Raw genomic sequence first — 22611 nt, forward strand, 5'->3', positions numbered from 1 at the left:
ACACTCATACATTAACATTACATAGACATGAATAAATTAGTTTCGATTGATATAATGGTTAATTCACTAATTTATTTGAATAAATATAAAAAATTTAAATTTTATTTTGTGTATATAATAATTTATTTCCACAAACTTTTAAATTGAAATCTAATTTGCTATGGATAGTTTCGTAGGCAAACAAAAAAAACATTACGTAGCGCATTCAATCATTGATCATTGATCTCACAACATTAACCTTATTTATATAAATTCATAACAATGCTTCCTTATAATTCATCCATTCATTCATTCATTTCATCATTTTCGTTCTCTTTTCTCCTATTTAATTTCTTTAACAAATCCTTCAAAATTAACCGCCAAATTATGGAGCCATTTTGCCGCCGATTGTCTGGCGGCGGCGCCACCACCTCCGCCGCTGGAATTCAACTTCGGCGGCCGAGGCAGGAGCCTGGAATTACCGCAGTACGCTACAATTACAATTACGATCCTCTCCGGAAGCGGAGGTCGATCACGTTGAGATTTCCAATGCGGTTGGTGGCGGCGGCGTCGGAGGTGAGGTCCACGCGCGGCGGTGGCGCGTGGGAGAGATCCGAAGAGGTAGCGGGAAGAGAGAAGGCAGCGGGTCCGTGTTCATATGCCGTGGAGGATGATACGGCGGTGGCAGCAGCAGCTGCTACATCAAGGATGGGCTTAGGGCGGGGAACGGCGGTGGAAGTGGCGGTGGCGGTGGCGGCGACGGTGGTAACCGGAGTGGGGAACAGGGTGCTGTATAAGCTGGCGTTGGTTCCTCTGAAACAGTACCCTTTCTTCTTAGCTCAGCTTGCCACCTTTGGGTAACTTTCACTTTTTCCAAACTCATAACTAACTAACTACATTAACGACAAAACTCAGGTGCAATCCACTTCACGTGAATTTGATAACTGAGAATTGTTAGATAATTTGATTAATTTGACTAAATTTTTATCTAACTTTCAGCTATTAACTTCAGGTAAAGTTGACTGCACGTTAGCATAAATACTAAATTGTCTCTTAACAAATAAATTTTATTAATTTATACGTGAAAATTCTGAAAAATGTGATATAAATTATATTGATTTATGTGTGTAAATATATATGAAAATTATATATTTTTTGTGTATAAAATCCTTATAAATATAGGTGTAAATTATTACTGATTAAATACTGGTAAAAAAATGATAATATTTATTGGTTATGTAGTATTATTCTTTGTAACTGTGTTGTTTCATATACTTTTAATAAATATTTAGTATTTTAATATGTATTTTATACAAGTGATTGATTTGATAGCTTATTTTTTATGAAAGCCTAATAATATGGTTAAATTTTATTTCATTTCATATGAATCATGAAAAATAAAAAATGTGTTAATTGTTATAATTTCAGATATGTAATAGTGTATTTTAGCATAATGCATATCCGGCAACATGCTGGTATTGTTACCGAAGAGATGCTGAGTATGCCAAAAGCCCCTTATGTTCTCATTGGTATTTTAGAGGCTCTTGCTGCTGCCACTGGCATGGCTGCGGCAGGTAATTTTCTACTTTCTATCCTTGGTGATAATTGAATGGATATTGTCACTTTTATTTTGATAATAATGCTATTCTTATATTTTTCCGTATTATGCAAGAAATGTAATATAAAAAATATATATAAGGCATGAAGTGACATTATAAAAAAGTGGCAATATCCTCACTCCCATAATAAACAATCATCTTTCTGAATTTTATTTGCTAACTTGTGGTGTTTGTTTCTTGCACCAGCAATTCTCTCCGGAGCATCAATTCCAATTTTGTCTCAGGTAACTCACTTATCTACTCTGTTTTCCACAATGAGGTCCTTTTGGTTTAAAATGGACTCATATATTCCACAAAGTGCTATAGTCCTTTGTCATTTATTTTTTGTTAAGAGTGGTATAATCCTTTCTAAAAATGGATAGGAGTTGAGTTGAGTATTTACTCGAATTAAAGTTGGGTGCTTAAGTACCAACTAAGTCTCTGTTAAGTTCATATCTATATACATGCTGCATAGGTTTCAGTTTGCTAATTTGGCCTATATTTTGTTGCAGAGTTTTCTTGTGTGGCAAATTCTTCTGTCAATTATTTTTCTTGGGAGAAGATATAAACTCAACCAACTATTTGGATGCTTTCTTGTAACCATTGGCGTAATTGTTACTGTAGCAAGGTTAGTGTGTGTTAAGTTTAGGAGGCCACATGTTAATGGAAAAGTGACAGTAAAAAAGAAACAAAAGGGAGTAACTTCTAAAACAAATTCTAAGTAGCATTCTTACAAGTGAATTGACTATGAATATAGCTGATTATGACATTATAATTACATATGTTTGGCACAAACTAAACTGTCTAAAGCCTTGTGTTTCTATGCATATGTTTTTTATTTTTTATTTTTTTACTGTTGTAGTGGATCAAGTGCTGGGAATTCATTAAAAGAAGGTGGTGTATTTTGGAGCCTTCTGATGATAGTTTCATTCTTTCTCCAAGCAGCTGATACAGTTCTCAAGGTTATTGTCATTTATGATGTTTATCTCCTTTTCCTTGGTTTCAAACTATTAATTTCTCTATCTTAATGCTTGGAATTTTCATACCTTGTAGGAAATTATCTTTCTGGATGCAAACCGAAAACTGAAGGTTTGTATATTTTTATGAAAAATGTTGTTTACTTGTAGTCAAAATTTCATTTCAGTTTTTATCTTAAACAATATATATTAATTTGTTCTAATACTCTGAAACTTGCAATCCGTAAGATGCATGTTTTGCTAAACCGTTCAATTTACTTATTTATAACTGTCATTTTTCTTTTTTCTACATTTGTTCCCCCTCTGAAAGGTAAATATACTAATCAGCATTATCTAACATTATCTGAATTCTGAAACAGTGTGGCTCTGTGGACCTATTTGTTGTAAACTCATATGGATCTGCTTTTCAAGTAAGCACTCTGAAGTTTTCTTAGAAATTGTTTTCAGCTTTTCATTTGCAATAAAAGTGTATACAGTGCAAATATAAAATGGATGGCTAAATGCATGAAAATGTGTTTAGTGTAGGCACTATTCATATGCCTTCTCCTCCCCTTCCTTTCAAAACTATGGGGCATACCCTTCAGTCAACTACCAACCTACCTTAAAGATGGTGCAGCCTGTTTCTTGAATATTGGTACATTATCCAGTGGTAAGCTCTACATTATTTTCTATCCATAGTTCATGATTTCAGTTTGGCTTTGTGATTGTTCTAGTATAGAAAATACAGAAATATTTAGAGATATAAACTTGTTCGGAGAGTTGACAAAAGATATTTCTATTAGATTTTCTTCATCTCTATTGTTTCGATGTCTCTGTATTTGTGCCATGAAACAATTACCAAACATGGATTATGAGTTATTTTGGTGTCCACTTGTATCATGGGATGAACTTTTCAAGGATAAGCTCTATATGGAAAAAAGAATACCAATATATGAACCTTAGATGGGATATGTGCCAATTCACATATCCATCACCGTTAGATGAGATATGAACCTTACTGTCTACACTCAATTCAATGGTGAATGATATGTGAGTAAGCATGTGTCACACAAATCATATTTATAAATAACAATGCGAAAAGCAAATGCGTATTGGCACTTGCAAGAGGTAGACTTTAAAAAGGTTATACCAGATTACTAGCTTCTGTAAGATTTCAAGAATTGCAATTGTCACTTCAAAGGGAGGGCTAAGTCTAAAATCTTTAAAACTTTAGCTCTTATCTTTGGTAATTCTTGAGATAACGAAGGCCTTTTCTGGTTCCAGGATGTGATGGTGCCCCTCTGCTACCTATGCTGTTCATTATTGTTAACATGGGATTCAATATTGCATTGCTTCATCTCCTCAAGATCTCTTCAGCTGTTGTATCTTGTCTGGCTTCCACATTTTCAGGTCTGTCATTTGTTTCCATCAACTATATATAGCTTCATTCGTGTCTCTATTGAAATCATTTCTTTCCTTAGTGTGTGACTCTGCCTCATAATCAAATATATAAAGGGAGAGAAATTCTTAAATAAACTTTTGATAGTGAGAAATTATTAGATGACCATGAAATGAACACTAAGCCAAAAATTGAATTGTGCTTATATCAAATAATGGAATAAGTATTTCATCATTGAGTTTGTTATGAAGTTATACTTTTATCTAAAATGTCACTTTGTTATTACATAGAGCATAATCCACCTGCTATTTCATGAACATCTAATAATTTTATTCATAGTTTAACACTAATGTACTAAACTATGAATAAAAGAAAGGAAACCATTACCAATTTATATGAACTAATCGTGCAAGGTAATGTGGGAGTTATGAGATATACATAATATAACTCATGCAATTTGCAATTTGTGTTGTGTGGCAGTTCCAATATCAATCTATGTGTTCACTCTGCCATTGCCATACCTTGGGGTTGGATCATCTCTTCCAACAGGCTTTGTAGCTGGGGCCATCATTCTAGTTTTGGGGTTACTTTTTTATGCATGGACCCCTTCAAATGCTTCCTCACCGAATGATGTATGTTGCAATTAGTTGACATTTCATTGAAGATGGTACACTACTACAAGAAACAATTCATGATCCAATTTGTTCCATGATGGATATAAAAAGAAGAAAGCAAAATATTGTTGTTGTTATATTAATTTTAGTTTCAATTTTTAGTGAATTGCAAATTTGCATTTTTTGGTGAGCTAGGCTCAAAGGGGTATAAAGAAAGAAGAAATAGAAGATGTCTCAAGTTGAATATTTTGTGTAAGGTAGGAAAACAGGATTGAAGAATAAGATTTTTTGCCATGGAAAAAAGGGGGCCAAGACTAAGATATTGAAGTGCTACAAAGAGTTCCAAGATCTTGTTCTTTTACAAAGTATGGCATAGTCTAATTTATCTAGCAGCCAATCCCATTTCAGTGTGATAAGATTTTATTGTAGTGTGTGGAATGGCACACTAAACACTAAATAGGGATAGAAGTGAACTTAAGGAAATTTTCCAATTGGGTCCTTTAATAGTTTAATAAATTGAATTGATAAGTTTATGAGCCAAACTGAAATTTTGTCTTGTTTGGATTTTTAACTAATAATACACGTGATGATATCACATGAAGCTAATTTTTTTTATACGAAAAATATTGGTCTTTTTGTTAAAAATATTATTATTTTGTATAATTATATGTGGGTGAATTTTATAGGTGGAGACTCAACATGCAGAATGCATATTGAACACATGTTATCATTTTGACAATACATAGGGTGTGTATTGAACACTTGTCAACATTTTAATCAACATGTAAAATGTATATTGACATATTTTTTACACATTCACAATACTGTAATACATTTTAAATATTAATATTTAATTAAAATATTATTTTTATTTCTATATTAAAAATAATTTCTGATATCATGCACCATACTACTCTACTAAAATAAAAAAATACCCTATTAAAAATATGTGTTAATGTGTCAAACTATATCATGTGTTAAAATTGTGTAAAAAAAAAATAAAACTATGCATTTATGCAATATTCTTGGAGTTTGTCCAACTTTTCAAATCAATTTTTTAAAGAATATATAAGAATTTGTACAAGTGTTACTTACAAAGAGACATATATAAAGAAAATTTCAATCATTTTATTGCTGTTTTCTTGTTCACAACTGGCTTCTAAATTTTACCTAGATCAACCAATTGACGAGTTTCAAGTTTCAACTATCTATCGTCCTAAATAGCAAAACCCTATCTTTACCCCTCTTGAGTTGTTTGCTCCATAGTTAAGGCCTTAAGGGGCAACATACTTTCATTATAGACACGTGCTATGATTAGAACAAAAGGATTTCTTTTTCCACTTTTTTAATTTTGTTTTTCATTTTTCTTAAGAAACTTGATTAAAATAATTTTCTTTACCTATAAAAATTATAAATATATTATTTATATATAAAAAATTAACCATTTTTTATTTTTATAAAATATACATTAAAAATAATTAAATAATAGATATACATAAATACATATACATAACATAACATTATTGATTTAGTAATTAATTTTTTTATTGGTATTATTTTTCACAAAATTAAAATAATATTTTCATCCAAGTCTCTCTCTCTCTCTGGTATAGGCATAATCTGTAGGAAGACATGAAGATGAGTAATTGAGTAAGTAGTTGTCTTGTTTTCCAGTTTGAGTTTGATATTCCCAAAGGCTTAGAAATATCATAGCAATGTTGAGAGTTTCTGCGTTACGCTCTTCATTCCCAATAATACCCTTCTCTTCCTCTTCTTCTTCTTCTTCTTCAACCTTCGCCTCTTTCTCTTCTTCCTCTCCTTCTTCTTCTTCTTCTTCGTCTTCTTCTCTTAACAGAATTATCCACAGAACCTTCCATTTCCACTCTCCTTCCCGTCCCTTCACTCTCAAACACTTTCAACCTATGACAGCTCATCATCATCACCACCATCATCTTCCCAACGCTTCAGGTAACCAAAAGTTTCCTTTTTGATGCTTTGTTATGAATATGGAGGATACCCAACAAGTAAAAAATTCCTTTTTTTTCTTCATTTTTATTTTGACAGCTTCATATGGCACTGGGATTGGTCCTGAAGGTAATAGGGAGATACTGGTGCAGCATTTGTTGGTCAAAGAAAATGACCAGAAGTTGCTCTTGGATCTTCAGCAGAGAATCTCTTCAGGTTTTGAATTAGACTATGAAACAAAGTTTCAATTTGTGAGTAAATTGAGTTACTTTATATGATAGACTCTGTATTGATTAATTGTTGTGTGTTTCAGGTGAAGATTTGAGTGATCTTGCTGTGGAATATTCAGTGTGTCCATCCAAAGAAGAAGGAGGAATGCTTGGATGGGTCAGAAAGGGGCAAATGGTATGCTAGTTTCTGGATTTAAGCTTGTTTTGGGGGGTTTTAATAAAGTATTTGTAGTATGCCTTTGCATATTGTCTACCTTTTTTACAAGGTTTTAAGGTTTCTATGAATCACTGCCTTATGTAAACCAAGCTTTTTTTCTCGGATGCAAGGTGATTTATTTACTCCTGATTCAGCTCCCTCTTGTTTGTCACCATCTCTTATATCAATTGTATCTGGATGCATTAGCCTAAAGATATATCAAACAGTAACTGTGACCGGTGACGGATAAAAGTAAACAAATAAAGTATGTAGTTATTTCGGGTCGGTGAGATAAGGGTAAATGATCATATGTGTATTGTGTTTGTTCTTGCATTTTCCTTAACTTTGATAATCTGCCATTTGATTTGTAAAGGGAAGTAGATGAGGAGGGGATATAGTTTTTGAAATTTGAAGCAAATGTTTTTCGTTGGTTTTACTGTGATTATGTGATTGGATGATATATGTCGGACGGCGAAAAATGTGATAGGTTCCCGAGTTTGAGGAGGCTGCATTTGGTGCTCCTTTAAACAAAGTTGTAAGGTGCAAAACAAAATTTGGATGGCACCTGCTGCAAGTTTTATCTGAAAGGTATGTCAAGGATATGTTTCAAAATCGGATAATAAAGTATGCATATTTAATGAAAAATATTGGTTTCTGATAAAGCCCTATGGTGATTAATGATGCAAGTATTCGGCTGGTGTTCTTAGGGAAGAATCGATACTCCAAGATATTCAACCTCAAGAGCTGCAAGTGAAAATGCAGGATCCCAACTTTCTGGAGGAGGCACAGTTAATCGATGTTCGAGAGCCTGATGAAGTGTATGCTCATGCTTTATTCAACACTACTTAGTTAATTGAGTTCAATATTAATGCTCTTTTGAGATTTCACAGCAAGGCATATACACTTTCATTTGAATATGTGGAGTATTCATTTACTATGCTTTGTTTATCATGGTAACTCATTTCGGTTCATGCATCTTAAACAGGGCCAAAGCATCTTTGCCGGGATTTAAGGTTCTTCCCCTCCGGCAGTTTGGGGTATGGGGTCCTGAAGTAGCTACCAATTTTGACCCTAACAAAGATACGTATGTTATGGTAAGTACGAAAGATTGGTTTACCAAACTCTTAACAGTAATTCTGTAATTTTTATATTTTGAAATTGGATTGATATGGATTATGGAAGATACATTCATGTCCTTGTTGCCACTTCCTGCTTTTGCCTAACTAGTTTGTAAGAATGAAGCTGGAATTCTTTGAATAAGTTCCTTCATTTAGAACTCTTTAAGTTTGAATTTCCAGAGGCCTTTCTATACAAATGTTTAAGAAAGCACCGGTATGACTATATCTTAATTCTAAATGAATTTATGCTGCATTTCGACAAGCGATAGTGTAGTCAGATTGGCTGCTTAGTGATCTTATTCCTGTGATGCAAATTATGTTCATATTTGGATCTGATTTCGAATGCAACACAGTATTCAGTTCACATTAAAATAACTTGAGTTCTGAATGCAGTGTCATCATGGCATGCGATCACTACAGGTTGCCAAGTGGTTGCAGTCACAGGTAAAATGATATATGGCCTTATATATCGTGCGCTTGCGTGTGCGTGTGCGTGTGCGTGTGCGTTTATATGTATATAGAAGAAACCTGGAAAAGAATTATTGATTGTGATGATGTGTGAATGTTTCAGGGTTTTAGGAAAGTGTACAACATTTCTGGTGGAATTCATGCATATGCTGAGCAAGTTGATCCATCAGTCCCCACTTACTGATATAATCTTTTATTTGAGAGAGGATTTTAGCTGGAATTCTTTTCTTCTAATTGTTACTTTGTGAGGATATTCTGTTTTTGTGTTATACAAATACAATGTGACCTTTTACCTATTATTAGAACTGTGATTCATTTTATTTTTTGTCACAAATCATAGCTAATTAAGGAGAGGGTAAAATGTAGAAGAAATGTTTCAAAAAGGAAAAAGAAGAATAATGTGTTAAAAATTTTAGGGGCATTCCGAGAATTGAACTCGGGACCTCTCGCACCCTAAGCGAGAATCATACCACTAGACCAAATGCCCTTTTTACTTTTCTAAACCCTTGTTACTTTTATATTTATATATTCAAATATTGATGTAAGAATATAATCATATATACTATGCTCTTTTCGCTATTAAATATTCAAATCTATGTATTAGGAGTTAGAAGAAATATATACAGCAACAATAAAACATTAAACGGATAAATATAAATATCACACCAACTTAACTTTTGCAAAAGAAATGTTTATTCTCCAATGAATAAAGAAAAAGTATATGATATAAATAAGAAAAAATATCTACACGTGTGTATAACGTAGATGAATTATTTATCTTATACTTATCTTAGAAATAATATAATGTATAAATTTGGTTGAAAGCAAAAGGCTCTTTAACTATGCAACGCTTTAATTGAGATTGTATTTTTGTCAAAAAGACAGTAAAATAATTAGTATTAATGATGAGTTTTTTCTTCATTATTAATATTAATTATTTTATCAATTTTTTCCGACAAAAACCATCTCATGCATTCCCAATATCAAGATATACGGCAAATAATCCATCCAATTATATTTATACACATGGATGATTTTCTCTATCTATATTATAGACCTGAGAAATGTTAGTGGTTAGCAATTTTAGTATTTTGTAACCATCAATTGGCCATTAATAATATTTTTAATAGTGTAAGATTATATGAGAAATCATTCACTTTTTTTTTTTATGGTTAAGTGCTGACCAGAAAACACAAAAATTATTGGTCCCTAGACTTTTCCTATAGACATTTCTAATGAACAAAAACACTAATATTGGTGTCTATTACTCTATATATGGATTTAGGTAAAAGGAGTAATACCAACATGTATTCTTAGGATATGTGTTGAAAGACCCTAAAAATAATAATTGTTGATATTCTTTTATGCATATTTGGTACTTTACAAGTATATTAAAAATATAAACAACTTAAATTTTTTAATAAAAAAAATTATCCATTTTATACTTCCTTAAAATAAGTGCAACGCACTGGTAACAATTCAAGTTAAGATTATTGTTAGATCTTACAAACAGAAAACTAATATTAGTTGTTGCAAGTGAGAGTAATTAACACACTGTTAGAAACCAAGATCCTATGATATTTTTAACATACCAAACTCTAAACTTAAACTGTATTAGTTTCAATATTAAAACTGCATAAAATACCAAAAGGTACATCTGTTTTGTATTGCTATTATCCTCCGAGAATTCCTCCACACCCTTGTTATGCAAAAATTATTGCATTAGAGACATATAGTTTATTGTAACATTTTTCTTTTCTTTTTTTATTGTAACAAAAAAAGTAACAAGAATTAATCACACTGTCAATTACCTTCCTCAAATCCACTCCATCATCATTCCAATCTGTAAATCATCAAACTGTCCTCATGTTTTTTTTAGGATTATTTTTATGCCTTCTCCCTTCTTCACTACTCTTTCTTCATCATCCTATTGTTTTTTTATCTTCTCCCAACACAAAAAATAGATATTCATTTTCATTATTACTATTATTATTCTTATTGTTATTCTCTTTTCCTCCACCACCATCACCACCACCTTGACCTTTATATCTTCCTTCATCCATGGGGAACTGTTGCTCTAGAGGCACTGAGGCCCCAGAGGAGAATTCTAATGCTAATGCCAATGCCAATGGTGGTGTTGACAAGAGGGAAGATGGAAGGCAAGACCCTGGCAGCAAGCAAGAAGGTGGAGGAGAGGCACAATCAAGGCCGGCCGCGCCTGCTAAGCCGACCAAACAAGGGCCGGTCGGTCCTGTCCTAGGAAGGCCAATGGAAGATGTTAAATCAACATATAGCATGGGCAAGGAGCTAGGTAGAGGACAATTTGGTGTGACACATTTGTGCACTCATAAGGTCACAGGGAAGCAATATGCTTGCAAGACCATAGCCAAGAGGAAGCTATCTAACAAGGAGGATATCGAGGATGTTCGCCGAGAGGTTCAGATCATGCACCATCTCACAGGGCAGCCTAACATTGTGGAGCTCATTGGTGCCTATGAGGACAAACAGTCTGTTCACCTTGTCATGGAGTTGTGCGCCGGAGGCGAGCTCTTTGATCGGATCATTGCTAAGGGGCATTATACTGAGCGTGCCGCGGCTTCCTTGTTGAGAACCATTGTCCAAATTGTCCATACTTGCCATTCAATGGGAGTTATTCATAGAGATCTTAAGCCTGAGAATTTCCTTTTGTTGAATAAGGATGAGAATGCCCCCCTTAAGGCCACAGATTTTGGTCTCTCAGTTTTCTACAAGCAAGGTATCATAAGGGTGTGTTTCATTGTTTTCAGAATTTTGTGAAGAGAAAAGAGAAAACAGAAGGCGAAAACAGAAAACATGCTTCAGATGCTACATGAAGCATGTTTTCGATAACTAGTTAATTTGTTTATTATTGTTGTTGTTATTGTTTTTGACAGGAGAGGTATTTAAAGACATTGTTGGTAGTGCATATTACATTGCACCAGAGGTTTTGAAGAGGAAATATGGGCCAGAAGTTGATATATGGAGTGTTGGTGTAATGTTATACATTCTTCTATGTGGTGTTCCTCCATTTTGGGCAGGTTCATAATACTTCTTTTATTTACATTATTTTATAGAGAATATATATGGCTTGTTATATCTTGAAATAACTGAAATCAATATCTGGTTTTTGTCAGAATCTGAAAATGGGATATTCAATGCCATTCTAAGAGGCCACCTTGACTTTTCAAGTGATCCATGGCCCTCAATTTCACCAGCAGCAAAAGATCTTGTAAGAAAAATGTTGAATTCTGATCCCAAACAAAGGATAACAGCCTACCAAGTTCTCAGTAAGTATTTAGTTGCTTGAATTGCTTGAATTCATATATGATAATTACTCAGATTCTCATCTTTGAAACAGACCATCCATGGATCAAGGAGGATGGAGAAGCACCGGATAAACCACTCGACAACGCTGTCCTGAATAGGCTCAAACAATTCAGAGCAATGAACCAATTCAAGAAAGTTGCTCTAAGGGTGATAATCACCTATTATCAAGCTTATGCTTCATCTGCATGAAGCATGAAGTTGTCTAAATTTTCATGAACATGGGACTAATAAATTTTCAATATGGATATATAGGTTATTGCTGGTTGCTTATCAGAGGAAGAAATCATGGGACTGAAGCAGATGTTCAAGGGGATGGACACCGACAACAGCGGAACCATTACAATTGAAGAACTCAAGCAAGGAATGGCAAAACAAGGGACTAAGTTGTCAGAACAAGAACTTCAGCAATTAATGGAAGCTGTAAGTTAAACCTTACCTTCAAAAAGCTTGTGTCCTAATGAAGCATCTATGTTATGATTACCTAAACAGATTTCCTTTCTCTTTTGCAAAATTTCAGGCAGATGCAGATGGTAATGGACTAATAGATTACGACGAGTTCATCGCGGCAACAATGCACATGAACAGAATGAACAGAGAAGAACACCTTTATACAGCATTCCAATACTTTGACAAAGATAACAGCGGGTAAGTGGGGGCAAATTAACAATATTGAAGATAACTAATTTGGTGTAGTTAAAAGGGTTGTTTTGATCTCATTACTTTGGCATAAATCAGGTACATCACTGTTGAAGAACTAGAACAAGCTCTTAAAGAGTTTAACATGCATGACGGAAGAGACATCTCGGAAATCATCCAAGAAGTTGATTCTGATAATGTAAGACCTGTACTGAATGAATGAATTAACTGTTAATTTAGCAACTCACGTTTAGATGAGTCTTGATTCAAGAGGAAATAACGACGAAAATCGCGTGTTTGTGCAGGACGGCCGCATTAACTATGATGAGTTTGCAGCAATGATGAGTAAGGGACACCCAGAAGCCATAATGACCCGGAAAAGGTGTTCGGTATCTTCGCTGTACTAGCTGGGGGGACTCGGCAAAAATTGTTAAACCAGAATCACTTGAGCCCTGCAGGTGCTAAAACTGACATTAGAAAGATGAATATGATATATGATATGATATAGGTTGAGGAATGATGGGTCAATGTGGAAACAAGCAAAATAGGTTGGGGTGGGTGGTTTACAACAAACATTTGAAAAATGTGAACATATGTATAATAGGTGATTTGACTGGGGGTGGTTTCCTATTTTTTATTTGTTTCTTTGTTTCCTCTGAAAAAGTGTAACAATTCTCTGTTGTATCAATTTAGGAATAAAGTTGAAAGTGTGTTTATTTGTATTTTAATTTCTATGTATCCATAGTGTTCATGTGCCTTGTTAGCTTCATATATTTGAAGTTTTGAACCACTTCATTACTTCTCAATTCAGATGGTATTATAAATACTTATTTAATGGCAGATCCTTACCTAACCAATTTCTTAGCATCAACATTTGAACTGTTTCATTCATGCAGCAATGCTACCTCAAATCTTAAACCATCATCTTATCCACTTCATCAATCAATTTGTTGAGCCTAATCAAAATCCATACCATCATAAAGAGACTCGTGCTTGAAGAATCATCAAGTTGCAAGTTGAAGAAGTAATCATTAGCAGCTATCTTTCCAAATTTTCATAACCATAGCTAACCTCATAGTCTTCATGAAAATGCAATCTCAAATGTACATGGTTTCTCATGTAGCTCAATAATATAGATATCTCCAAATGTTCAACTTCCAAGTTTCGAGTAAATTCGCATTCTGAATTATGATTTTGTTATAAAAATAATATATTTATGCCTCTTTAAGTAAAAGCTGAAAAGAGTAGCTTCTGTTAGGAACAATCTCTTTTTAGGGTTCATGCAAGCGAACAAGGTTAAACTTAAATTTTATTTATTTTTTTACATAATCATTGGTACCCAATAACTTTGAAAATTGATAGACAGCAAACTTAGAACTTTCGATTTCAAACTCTAAAGATGCATAGTATCACACAGGGAGTCAATTTCTCAAATTCAAGAAACCTAAAAACCCTTTTTTTTTCTTGCTCTCAAAATTCAGATTATTTTTGCACAATTGACACATGTATATTGCAGATACCTCATAATTTCAATTTCTATTCCAACAACATAGTCACAATCGTATGCAATTTCCTCAACAACAACAACAACAAAAAACCCTAGAAAAATTTCTCCCCTACTTATCTTTGGTGGAGACACCGTACTTCTCCTGCATCTTCGTAATCTCATCCTCCTTCTTCTTCTGATCGAACTTCTTGCTCATCTTCGCTTGCTGGTAATACAGAACAATAAGGTACCGATTCGCAACGTTGAAACCGGAGAGGTGGTCGACGGCGGTCTTGGCGTCGTAGATATCCTCGTAGACGACGAAGGCGGTGCCGCGAGTGTCCTTGTTAGTGCCGATTCGGATCTGGCGAATGGCGCCGTATTTTCCGAAAATGTCGTACATCTCTTCGCTGGTGATGTTGAAAGGTAGGTTTCGGACGTAGAGGACGCGGTTCACTTCCGGCGGAAGACGGGTGTTACCCTTCCTGAGACTTATGGCTGCTTTGTTGGCCTTTTTTTCTGGGTTGGGCTAAAAGCCTCAAAACAAAACAAAAAAACCATTTCCCCCAAAATAGACAAATAGCTCTGAAATCCAAATAAAAATAAAATTATTATTAACGAGCCTTGTTACACATAGAAGCCTTTTTGCCTTACAAGTTTTATAAGTTGGCACAAGCCCAACAAAATACACGCGCATTACACTCTCACATCCAAGAGCAAATAAACGCACGTTATTCAACCACTTCTTGTTTCCAAAGCAGCGCGCTACTCACCATGCATTATGAACGACTCTTCTTCTTCCTCCATGAAAACGAGTTTCTTGCCAAATTTGTTCGATCTCCTTCGTGCGTTCTCTCTTCGCCTTTTCATTCGTTGTTTTACCTGCGTTTATCACTGGTATTCTTGCTTCGTTTTTTTTTTTTCCGATTTTCATGGTTTCTGAAATCAAGCTTTGAAATCATTTTGAAAATAATGAAACTTCAGAAATACACCCAAACAATTATAAAAATACATCCAAAGGATTACAAAAATACATCCAACGGATTTAAGAAATACACCCAAAATTCGTTGAAGTATGCATAATTCAGAACTCTTCATGTTTCTCCTCCTCATCTTCTGCCGCTTCTTCTTCTTCATTTTCTTATTTCATATTCTCATAACTCTTATTGGGAGGAAAAAATCAAACAAAGAAGAAAAAAAATGTATAATGTTGCAAAATCAAAAGAAGAACGAGGAGAAACACGACGATGAAGATGAAACACTTCAAAAACGATTTCAGAGCTTGATGTCAAAAAACAATGAAAATTGAGAATAACGAAAAAAGAGAACAGAGAGAAAAGCACGTAAATGAAGAAGGAGAAAGAGAAGGCAAGAAATTCGAAAAAGGAAATGGAATCCTTTCAAAAATTAAAAATCTGTTAGAGGCACATTTGACCATAATATCAATTAGAGGACTTGTAAGACTTGTATAGCAGAATCACTTGTATGTAGAAATTAATCCATTATTAATATACCAATATATATATATATTATAATTTGGATTTGTCAGATAGTTAGCTCACTTGTTTGCTTAAATCAATGTCGAACAGTTTAAATTTTGCTTTGTGCATACAATAAATCAATGGTTAATAACAAATCCTTAAATAGAATTTTGAATAGATTAGTCCTTGAATTATAGAAAAATATTGTGTACCCTAGAAATAAACTATTATTATTATTATTAATTAATTAATGGTGTGGTTAGATTATTTTCAAATATGATTCATCCTAATGTATCTCTTATTATGTTTCTGAAATTGTTGAAGTGTATGGTTCATAGTTTGATTGTTATACAATGGTATTATAAAAGAATCTTGTAGTGAATGTTTGTGTAACTTTCTTTTTTAATTAACGATGTATAAAAAATAAACAAGTAGAAGAAATCAAATCAAACCCTTCAATAATTGCAACAATGTTTATGCTTTATACTATGAGTTTAATTTTGATGCAATATAGATATAAATAGTTTTGTACAGTTGACCAATTAGTTTAGTTTATTAAACATGTTCATTCTTATATTTGTAATTATCAAAGGAAAAAAAGAATGAACAAAATTGCAGTATCTGAGATGAACTATGATGATAACTGAATGACAACACACAAAATTTACAATAATTTTTTGTTTCTCTAGGAATTACAAAAGAAAGAATCAATGATATTATAATTTTGACATCCATGTTGAATTAAAAAAGAAGTCAAACACATTCCAGAAATTAGTTTGGCAGGTAAGTTGTTTCAAGTTTTAATAAGATAAGAAAAATAAGAATTCTTTTGGTGCAAAATTAGTGTATAGATAGATATCTTGTATTCTACGGCATAGAATAGAACCACCATATCTACCTCAAATTTAGGAAGTTTTATTCTAATTTTGATACAAAGCTAAGAACAGAAGGATAAAACACTTAAGTGGACAACCACAAAATTTTTTGCACTACTTTTACTCTTATCAAAGATTTCATACATCAACTAACAAATCCTTCAATCATGCTGAGCCCTCCATCATGAAGCTACGAATTTGATATAAATATGAAAAATACTTATCATAACAAATTCAATTTTTTTTAATCCTAGTTTCCCAATAGTTCAAAACTTCTAATACACCACCCTTCCAAAACCTTCAAATTAGAGGCATAAAAAAAAAACTATTGATGAGGTTTCTAACACATAAATTTATACAATTATAGTTGCAGCTCGGTCCCTGTCTCCCCCTCTCTATTCAAAAAGGGTCTTCATTTTAGCCATGGAACGAAAGGAGGTAACCTTAGAAAAAACAAACATGATCTTTCCTGCCATGGCATGAACAAGAGGCGAAGCCTCGCCGTCGCCGTCTTTGAAGTTTTATAATTAGTTCTTTTTTTTTATCTTTTACTTTTTAAAAAAAAAATTGCACCTATTAATATTAATATGTAACATAATGGTTATAGAATGAGCAAAGAAATATTATGATACATTGGAAGATTTGAATCCTTGATCTTGTAATGGTTAATGTGCGTTGATCAAGGGGAGTATTAACCAATACAAGTTCAAGATTGATCTTCCAATTAAAACAAAAACTATGCCATTATGTTAATGATGATGATAATAATGACTAGTGACTTATGATGCTATTGAATTGTGTTTGCATAGCAGAAAAAGGCTCCTTCATCAGTGAGTTCTGTGCCTCAATTTGGAGGGTGGGATCAGAGGGATCCAGGATCTACAAACTATTCAATGGTTTTTGCTCAAGCACGTGCAAACAAGAAGAGTATGAAGAATGATTTGACTGAATCAATTAAGCGTGCAAGCCTTGGGAGTGATGAAGAGTTTCTTAATGCTAATGCTAATCATGCTCAAGGAAAATCTCATGCTAATGCTAATGCTATTGTTAATGTTAATCATGCTCGTCAAGATGAACCTCTTGGCATGGTGAGACTTTCTTTCTTATTAGTAGTTCTTATGCAATTCTACATCTTTATTTGGAAGTTTTTGAATCTTTCATAATTAAATGTATTCTTGGTATGCTTTGATATGCTCCACTTAGTTCTGGTCCATACACCCCTTGATCAACGCGCATGGATCATTACTAAATGGAGCTATCTAAAGCAAGTTTTAAGTCGTTAATGTAGTTCATATTGTAATAACAGTATTGCGACTACAATTACGATTTTGAATTGTAATCCAAAACCACATAACATCAACCCTAATGACATGAAATGTTAGTATAATTAAAACATCACTCTATTAAAAAATTTTGAAAAATAACCACCCTAATTCGGCACTCTAGGGGAAATAGGACTAACCAACCAATCCTAGGGCAATGTCATAGAAGCCAAATGGGCTGAGGTAAGAACTATTAAAACATACTATAAGATTTCTGTTTCAAATAACATGGAAGATGAAGGAGAATTGACTTCAATGGAGATAGGTGAAAAACAAATTTCTAATTCCCATGTTGTGTATTATCTCATTCATTGCAGGGGAGGAGAAGGATCCCAACCTTCATAGATTGCTGTATTAGGCCACGATATGTGATAGAATAATCATAAAGCCACTCCTTGAATTTTCAAAATCAAGGGCACTCTATATTGAATCATCATAAATGGATCCATTCATAACTTCTGTGAGACTTTGTGTGTAGATGAGACAGGCTCAACAGAAACCAAGTGTTCTATACTATTGATTGAGCTATTGTACAAAGTGTAAGCAAAAATGTACATTATATCAGTGGAAAAGAAGAACATGAAGCATACATACTTATATACATGTAATGCTTTCTAAATTCATGTACAAGAACATGTAATATTTTTCTTTATTTTTAAACTGAAAAGGATAGCTGAATGTTTTAAGAGGAAGATTTGGCTCTTTTTACTGGTGCTTTAAGGGAACTTAGATATGTGGCATCTTTCTTGTCCAATCCATCAAAGACATAGCTATAAGGTTGCATTGGTATGTATCTGCCAGTACCCGGAGTAACCTTCAGTTCATTATTTTCCCATACAACTCTCCCTCTAGATATGGTCACTTCAACTTTCCCCTGAAAAACGAAAAGTAATTGATATATGGAACAGGCAACAAAAAGGGTAAAAGAGAAAGAAATAGACCATGAACAAATTGAGTTTGTGAAACAACACTTCTATAGTTGATTTTCCTCGCCGTTCTTTTTCTCTGAACCGCAATGGATCTTAACACTAATGCTGCTACTGTGAATTTGATTAACTTCAATCTCATGAGGACTGGGTTATAATAATAATAAAAAAAAGTACCTTTCCTTTCTTTCCATCGTACACATTCGTGTCAAGTCTGGAGTGGTGTGACTTTGTTGATATCTCAAAGCTTGAATTTGGATTGAGGATTATGATATCTGCATCAGATCCTGGAAGAATTGCTCCTTTCCTTGGATATATATTGAATATTCTAGCACTGAGATGATTGCAAAAATTGAAAACATTAATATTACTTGGCTTCTTTACCAAATATCTTTTTCCAACCAAAATAAAAACAAAAAAGCAAAAACTGGATGCCAGATTTTACTCTGGGATTAAGGTTATCAAACTCGTGAGTTAATACATTCTCAGATTGAGTTTACGAGCAGAGCTTTACAATTCAAGTTTACCTAAGCTCCATGAATGGTAAACTCTCGAGTTTGATTACCTTGCTTTAGATAAACTCAAAACATACCATTCGGTGCTTGTCACCCGGACATAGTCAGTGACTGATATTTGGCCAGATTCCTGTGATAAACAGTAAACTACAGTTAAAAAAGACATCCTCTCTTCCATATTATTGTAATTCCAACAAAAAATTTAGGGATTGCTAAGCTGGAAATTACGATCTTACCACCATAGTATCCCATACCAAATGCATCCTTTCTTCAATACCTATAATTTCAGGTTGCAATGGAAATTAATAATAAACAATAAATCAATTAGAATTCTTTGTAGATCACAAATAATCATGTGCAAGGTGTGATTACCATTGACACCATTGGGAATTTTCCGGAAGTCGTCAATTCCTAAAGCTTTTTGGGTGGAATTAAAGGCACAATGGTCAGTTCCTACCAACTGAAAATTTGTGAAAGGAAAACTATTGTTAAAAGAACATAGTGTGCTGAGGACAGACATAATATGTAGATCACAAGTGATCAAAATTGGATAGGGTGTATTGCATGAATGTGAGAGAATCCTAACTACTTTGAGCAAACTCTTATTGCTGAAAATTTATTGAAACCTGCAAAACTCCGGTTGCAAGGGCAGCTTGAAGTTCCTTATCATGTCCTTTACTTCTAATTGGGGGACTCATAACATACCTGAAACATGAAATGATATCACTTACATTCTCAAAACTTAAAAGGAAAAGAAAAACAAATAAACAAGTGAAGTCACTTACGATGCTGCAGTCTTAAAGTCGGGATGCCAAAGCCACGATTCATCAAGGACTAATCCAGAGACAACAGGTTCTCCGATAACCCTTTGTCCTGCAGCATCAAAACAAACAAGTGACCCAACTAAAACTAAGCCATCAAAGAACCCAAAAAGAAGCTTAAAAAGGGCACATCAATGAATATTAAACATAATGGTACAGTGATCGAAATTGAAAACCTGACTTTCGGGCCTTTGCAATTTCTTCCATTGCATCAATGCTCATCACATGAACCACATATAACGGGGTGTTCACAAAATTTGCTAAGCGAATAGCGCGTGCAGTTGCTTCTCCTTCCAACTACACAGACATGCAAGTCAAAGTAGAAATAATTCATGTTCCATAAAACATGAAGAGACAGATACTTTCTAGACCGCACAAATTGTAGGATATTTGAAAAGGAAACACAATCAATCTAATAATGTTCCAATTAAATGTGGTTTGACATAACAAATGGAAATATGAGAACTTACCACTGCAGGCCTTGAAAGGGCGTGCCCCTCAGGACCAGTTATTCCAAGTTCTATCATTCTTTTTTGGCCTTCATCCACAGCATCTCCATTTTCTGCATGGACCATAGCTAAGGCACCGAGTGACTTGCATCTCTTAAATCCTTCCAGAAGAAGCTCATCATTGACCATAAGAGCTCCTTTGTATGCCATAAAAAACTTGAACGAGTTGATACCTGAAAACAGAAAACATACATGTACTAATAAGATAAATTCCTCCAAAGTTATCCGAATTTGAAATACCTATCACCCCATATTCAACCGGATTATCCAAATCGCAATACGGAAATAGAATTAAGACCTTTCTCCTTGACCATGATCTCCATTTCTCTTGAAACATCATCATTCCATTTGGTAATAGCCATATGGAAACCATAATCCATGCAAGCCTTCTTTGCCTTCCTTTCATAGGCTTCATACCCAGCCGTTAAACTACCATCCACTGGTATAACAAAGTCGATGTGCATAGTTGTCCCACCGGCTAATGCTGCAGCATGACCACTGAAGAAGTCGTCTATTGTTCCACTACTCATAAAACTCATATCTAGGTGTGTGTGAGGATCAATGCCTCCTGTTGGTCAACAAAAGAAGCATTTGTAGAGTCAGGTAAAAGATGAAACGAGACAACATAACTTGAATCAGATGAATCTCAGATCCAACAAGTGTGAGGGTACGAGGTAAAGGACTAACATAAAAAAATGTGAAACTCAAACAATATTACAATTCTAGTAGAGATTAATCTTGATACACTGTCAACCAATCAGGTGTACAGTGTACTCATATAGTAACTTTTGAGGTGATTATTGTGACCTACACACACTTGAATGATTATATCAAAATTTCTATCTGACTAAACAGTAAAAAATTTAATCAATAACTGTAAAAGAGGAAGATACACAGGTGAAGAGCATAACAAGTCTGGATAAAAAACATGAAAATGAAAAGGCTTGGAACTCAACATGCTGGAAATTTATCAGAACCTCCGCTGACACATAAAACAATCGACATCTATTGAATGTCACAAAGCCTAACCTGGCATGACATACTTCCCAGTGGCATCGATCACTTTCACATCATCCCCAACCTGCCGATGAAATCAATTAAGAAACAAATCATACAAGATACAACTTTTTCTTTTCTTTTTGTCTCAGCCACCAGTACTTAACACACTATATCAGAACTAATCTGATTTGAACTCATCAGCATGTTTGGAAAATCGTTGGAGTAGTTCAAAATCCACTCTACCAAAAGCTTAAGCTGATATAGGAGGAGACAACGTGAACGGTTATATCTCTAACACTCCCCCTCAAGCAAGAGCTTCTTTTAGGTTTGCTTGATTTTTGCATAGGCATTTTTTTCTCTTTTCATTTGCCTTATGCTATTTTTAATTTTCCACTTTTGGAGTTCACCAAAGATCAAACTCTAGACTTTTCGGACATAGAACTCTGATACTATGTCATGAAACCACTTATATCTAACATGATTGTTCAAAATCAATTTCATGATTGGATAACCATTGGTGATGTTTCTCAAGAATTGATTCTCAGAGAACCACCACAAATCCGTTACCTTCCTTCATAATCACTTGTAAAGAGACTACGAATCTTAGATAAGAATCAATTTGATATATCATGAACCCTACCTAGAATCAATTCTGAAAGCTCATGACAGAAGTAAAAACTATGCCAGCACTAACCAGCAACCACAAATCTTATATCTTATATAAAAATAATTGAAGAGATAAACGCATGACATACAGTGATAGAAGGTTCGACAGCAACAATGATACCGTCTTCAACATAAACATCAGCAAGTTGCTGGTGATGAGCGTTGACCACAGTGCCTCCCTTTATTAACAACTTCGACGGTGCGGTTCCACTTCCACACGCGGTGGTGGAGCCACTCTCATATTCAAATCCAGCATCACAGTACTGAAAACCAAACACAAATTCGAATCAAAGTGATAAAGAGAATCCACAAGAACATGAATGGCAACTGAATGGAGAACGAAACACGCATAAAAACCTGGTTAGATTGAGAGAGTGAAGATTGAATGATAGAGAAGAAGATGAAGAGAGGACAAAGGAGTTCTGATACGAAGCTCGTCATCACTGATTACTCAACTCACGCTTGGGATCAGAGCCAACGACTGAAGCACTTCTTCAGTTCTTCTTG

At 34.2% G+C, this 22611-nt stretch overlaps 6 protein-coding genes and 1 non-coding gene across 9 annotated transcripts; 4 read left to right on the forward strand and 3 right to left on the reverse strand.

Moving 5' to 3' along the window:
- The first annotated feature begins 257 nt into the window (after positions 1 to 257).
- LOC107496620 (protein CLT1, chloroplastic) lies at positions 258 to 5074 on the forward strand. Of its 2 annotated transcripts, XM_016117920.3 has the most exons (10): positions 266 to 836; positions 1408 to 1553; positions 1785 to 1822; positions 2090 to 2205; positions 2440 to 2539; positions 2631 to 2666; positions 2914 to 2964; positions 3080 to 3203; positions 3818 to 3943; positions 4413 to 5074. In XM_016117920.3, the coding sequence occupies exons 1-10, from the start codon at positions 367 to 369 to the stop codon at positions 4577 to 4579; spliced, it is 1374 nt and encodes a 457-aa protein (XP_015973406.1). In that variant the 5' UTR covers positions 266 to 366; the 3' UTR covers positions 4580 to 5074. The 2 variants fall into 2 exon arrangements, with proteins under 2 accessions (XP_052107378.1, XP_015973406.1); XM_052251418.1 differs by lacking the exon at positions 4413 to 5074 and having other exon boundaries at positions 258 to 836; positions 3075 to 3203; positions 3818 to 3941.
- A 1090-nt stretch (positions 5075 to 6164) lies between these two features.
- On the forward strand, positions 6165 to 8843 carry LOC107496607 (rhodanese-like/PpiC domain-containing protein 12, chloroplastic). The gene is made up of 8 exons (XM_016117908.3): positions 6165 to 6514; positions 6611 to 6727; positions 6825 to 6916; positions 7425 to 7525; positions 7645 to 7755; positions 7923 to 8031; positions 8449 to 8499; positions 8627 to 8843. The coding sequence occupies exons 1-8, from the start codon at positions 6262 to 6264 to the stop codon at positions 8705 to 8707; spliced, it is 915 nt and encodes a 304-aa protein (XP_015973394.1). The 5' UTR covers positions 6165 to 6261; the 3' UTR covers positions 8708 to 8843.
- A 95-nt stretch (positions 8844 to 8938) lies between these two features.
- Positions 8939 to 9010, reverse strand: TRNAP-AGG (transfer RNA proline (anticodon AGG)). Its single transcript has one exon. It is a non-coding gene; the product is annotated as a tRNA-Pro (tRNA).
- A 1574-nt stretch (positions 9011 to 10584) lies between these two features.
- Positions 10585 to 12911, forward strand: LOC107496598 (calcium-dependent protein kinase 17). Its single transcript, XM_052251882.1, has 9 exons — positions 10585 to 10654; positions 10709 to 11278; positions 11436 to 11579; positions 11676 to 11828; positions 11900 to 12015; positions 12121 to 12288; positions 12386 to 12513; positions 12604 to 12703; positions 12810 to 12911. The coding sequence occupies exons 1-9, from the start codon at positions 10585 to 10587 to the stop codon at positions 12909 to 12911; spliced, it is 1551 nt and encodes a 516-aa protein (XP_052107842.1).
- Positions 12912 to 14014: 1103 nt separating this feature from the next.
- Positions 14015 to 14492, reverse strand: LOC107496608 (splicing factor 3B subunit 6-like protein; the record flags this gene model as incomplete). The annotated part of the gene is given in 1 exon segment (XM_016117909.3): positions 14015 to 14492. A coding segment is annotated over 1 exon segment (372 nt), but the record flags the coding sequence as incomplete, so codon positions are not given.
- A 2277-nt stretch (positions 14493 to 16769) lies between these two features.
- Positions 16770 to 18048, forward strand: LOC107496599 (uncharacterized). The gene is made up of 3 exons (XM_016117900.3): positions 16770 to 16784; positions 17159 to 17434; positions 17986 to 18048. The coding sequence occupies exons 1-3, from the start codon at positions 16770 to 16772 to the stop codon at positions 18046 to 18048; spliced, it is 354 nt and encodes a 117-aa protein (XP_015973386.1).
- Positions 18049 to 18206: 158 nt separating this feature from the next.
- On the reverse strand, positions 18207 to 22605 carry LOC107496605 (dihydropyrimidinase). 2 transcript variants are annotated; one of them, XM_016117907.3, is made up of 13 exons: positions 22462 to 22605; positions 22194 to 22367; positions 21469 to 21520; positions 20738 to 21007; positions 20401 to 20612; positions 20107 to 20227; positions 19895 to 19982; positions 19736 to 19814; positions 19482 to 19569; positions 19346 to 19386; positions 19187 to 19239; positions 18772 to 18928; positions 18207 to 18542 (listed from the first exon to the last, which is right to left on the reverse strand). In XM_016117907.3, exons 1-13 carry the CDS (start codon positions 22543 to 22545, stop codon positions 18351 to 18353), a joined length of 1611 nt encoding a protein of 536 aa, XP_015973393.1. In that variant the 5' UTR covers positions 22546 to 22605; the 3' UTR covers positions 18207 to 18350. The 2 variants fall into 2 exon arrangements, with proteins under 2 accessions (XP_015973393.1, XP_052107841.1); XM_052251881.1 differs by having other exon boundaries at positions 21469 to 21523.
- Between the last annotated feature and the right edge of the window lie 6 nt (positions 22606 to 22611).

Source organism: Arachis duranensis, chromosome 7 (assembly GCF_000817695.3).
Source record: "Arachis duranensis cultivar V14167 chromosome 7, aradu.V14167.gnm2.J7QH, whole genome shotgun sequence".
NCBI classification, from domain to species: Eukaryota; Viridiplantae; Streptophyta; class Magnoliopsida; order Fabales; family Fabaceae; genus Arachis; species Arachis duranensis.

Excerpts from the sequence above, each read along its gene's own strand:
- LOC107496620 (XM_016117920.3), top strand. The coding sequence starts at position 367 with ATGGAGCCATTTTGCCGCCGATTGTCTGGCGGCGGCGCCACCACCTCC. Across the intron at positions 2,206-2,439 it reads GTAATTGTTACTGTAGCAAG|TGGATCAAGTGCTGGGAATT; the intron begins GTTAGTGTGTGT and ends TTACTGTTGTAG. Across the intron at positions 3,204-3,817 it reads TATTGGTACATTATCCAGTG|GATGTGATGGTGCCCCTCTG; the intron begins GTAAGCTCTACA and ends TTCTGGTTCCAG.
- LOC107496607 (XM_016117908.3), top strand. The coding sequence starts at position 6,262 with ATGTTGAGAGTTTCTGCGTTACGCTCTTCATTCCCAATAATACCCTTC. Across the intron at positions 6,728-6,824 it reads TCAGCAGAGAATCTCTTCAG|GTGAAGATTTGAGTGATCTT; the intron begins GTTTTGAATTAG and ends TGTGTGTTTCAG. Across the intron at positions 7,756-7,922 it reads GTTCGAGAGCCTGATGAAGT|GGCCAAAGCATCTTTGCCGG; the intron begins GTATGCTCATGC and ends CATCTTAAACAG.
- LOC107496598 (XM_052251882.1), top strand. The coding sequence starts at position 10,585 with ATGGGGAACTGTTGCTCTAGAGGCACTGAGGCCCCAGAGGAGAATTCT. Across the intron at positions 10,655-10,708 it reads TGCTAATGCCAATGCCAATG|GTGGAGGAGAGGCACAATCA; the intron begins GTGGTGTTGACA and ends GCAAGCAAGAAG. Across the intron at positions 12,514-12,603 it reads TTTGACAAAGATAACAGCGG|GTACATCACTGTTGAAGAAC; the intron begins GTAAGTGGGGGC and ends GGCATAAATCAG.
- LOC107496599 (XM_016117900.3), top strand. Across the intron at positions 17,435-17,985 it reads AAGATGAACCTCTTGGCATG|GGGAGGAGAAGGATCCCAAC; the intron begins GTGAGACTTTCT and ends CATTCATTGCAG.
- LOC107496605 (XM_052251881.1), bottom strand. The coding sequence starts at position 22,545 with ATGACGAGCTTCGTATCAGAACTCCTTTGTCCTCTCTTCATCTTCTTC. Across the intron at positions 21,524-22,193 it reads CTGTCGAACCTTCTATCACT|CAGGTTGGGGATGATGTGAA; the intron begins GTATGTCATGCG and ends TGATTTCATCGG. Across the intron at positions 19,815-19,894 it reads GACTTTAAGACTGCAGCATC|GTATGTTATGAGTCCCCCAA; the intron begins GTAAGTGACTTC and ends TTCATGTTTCAG.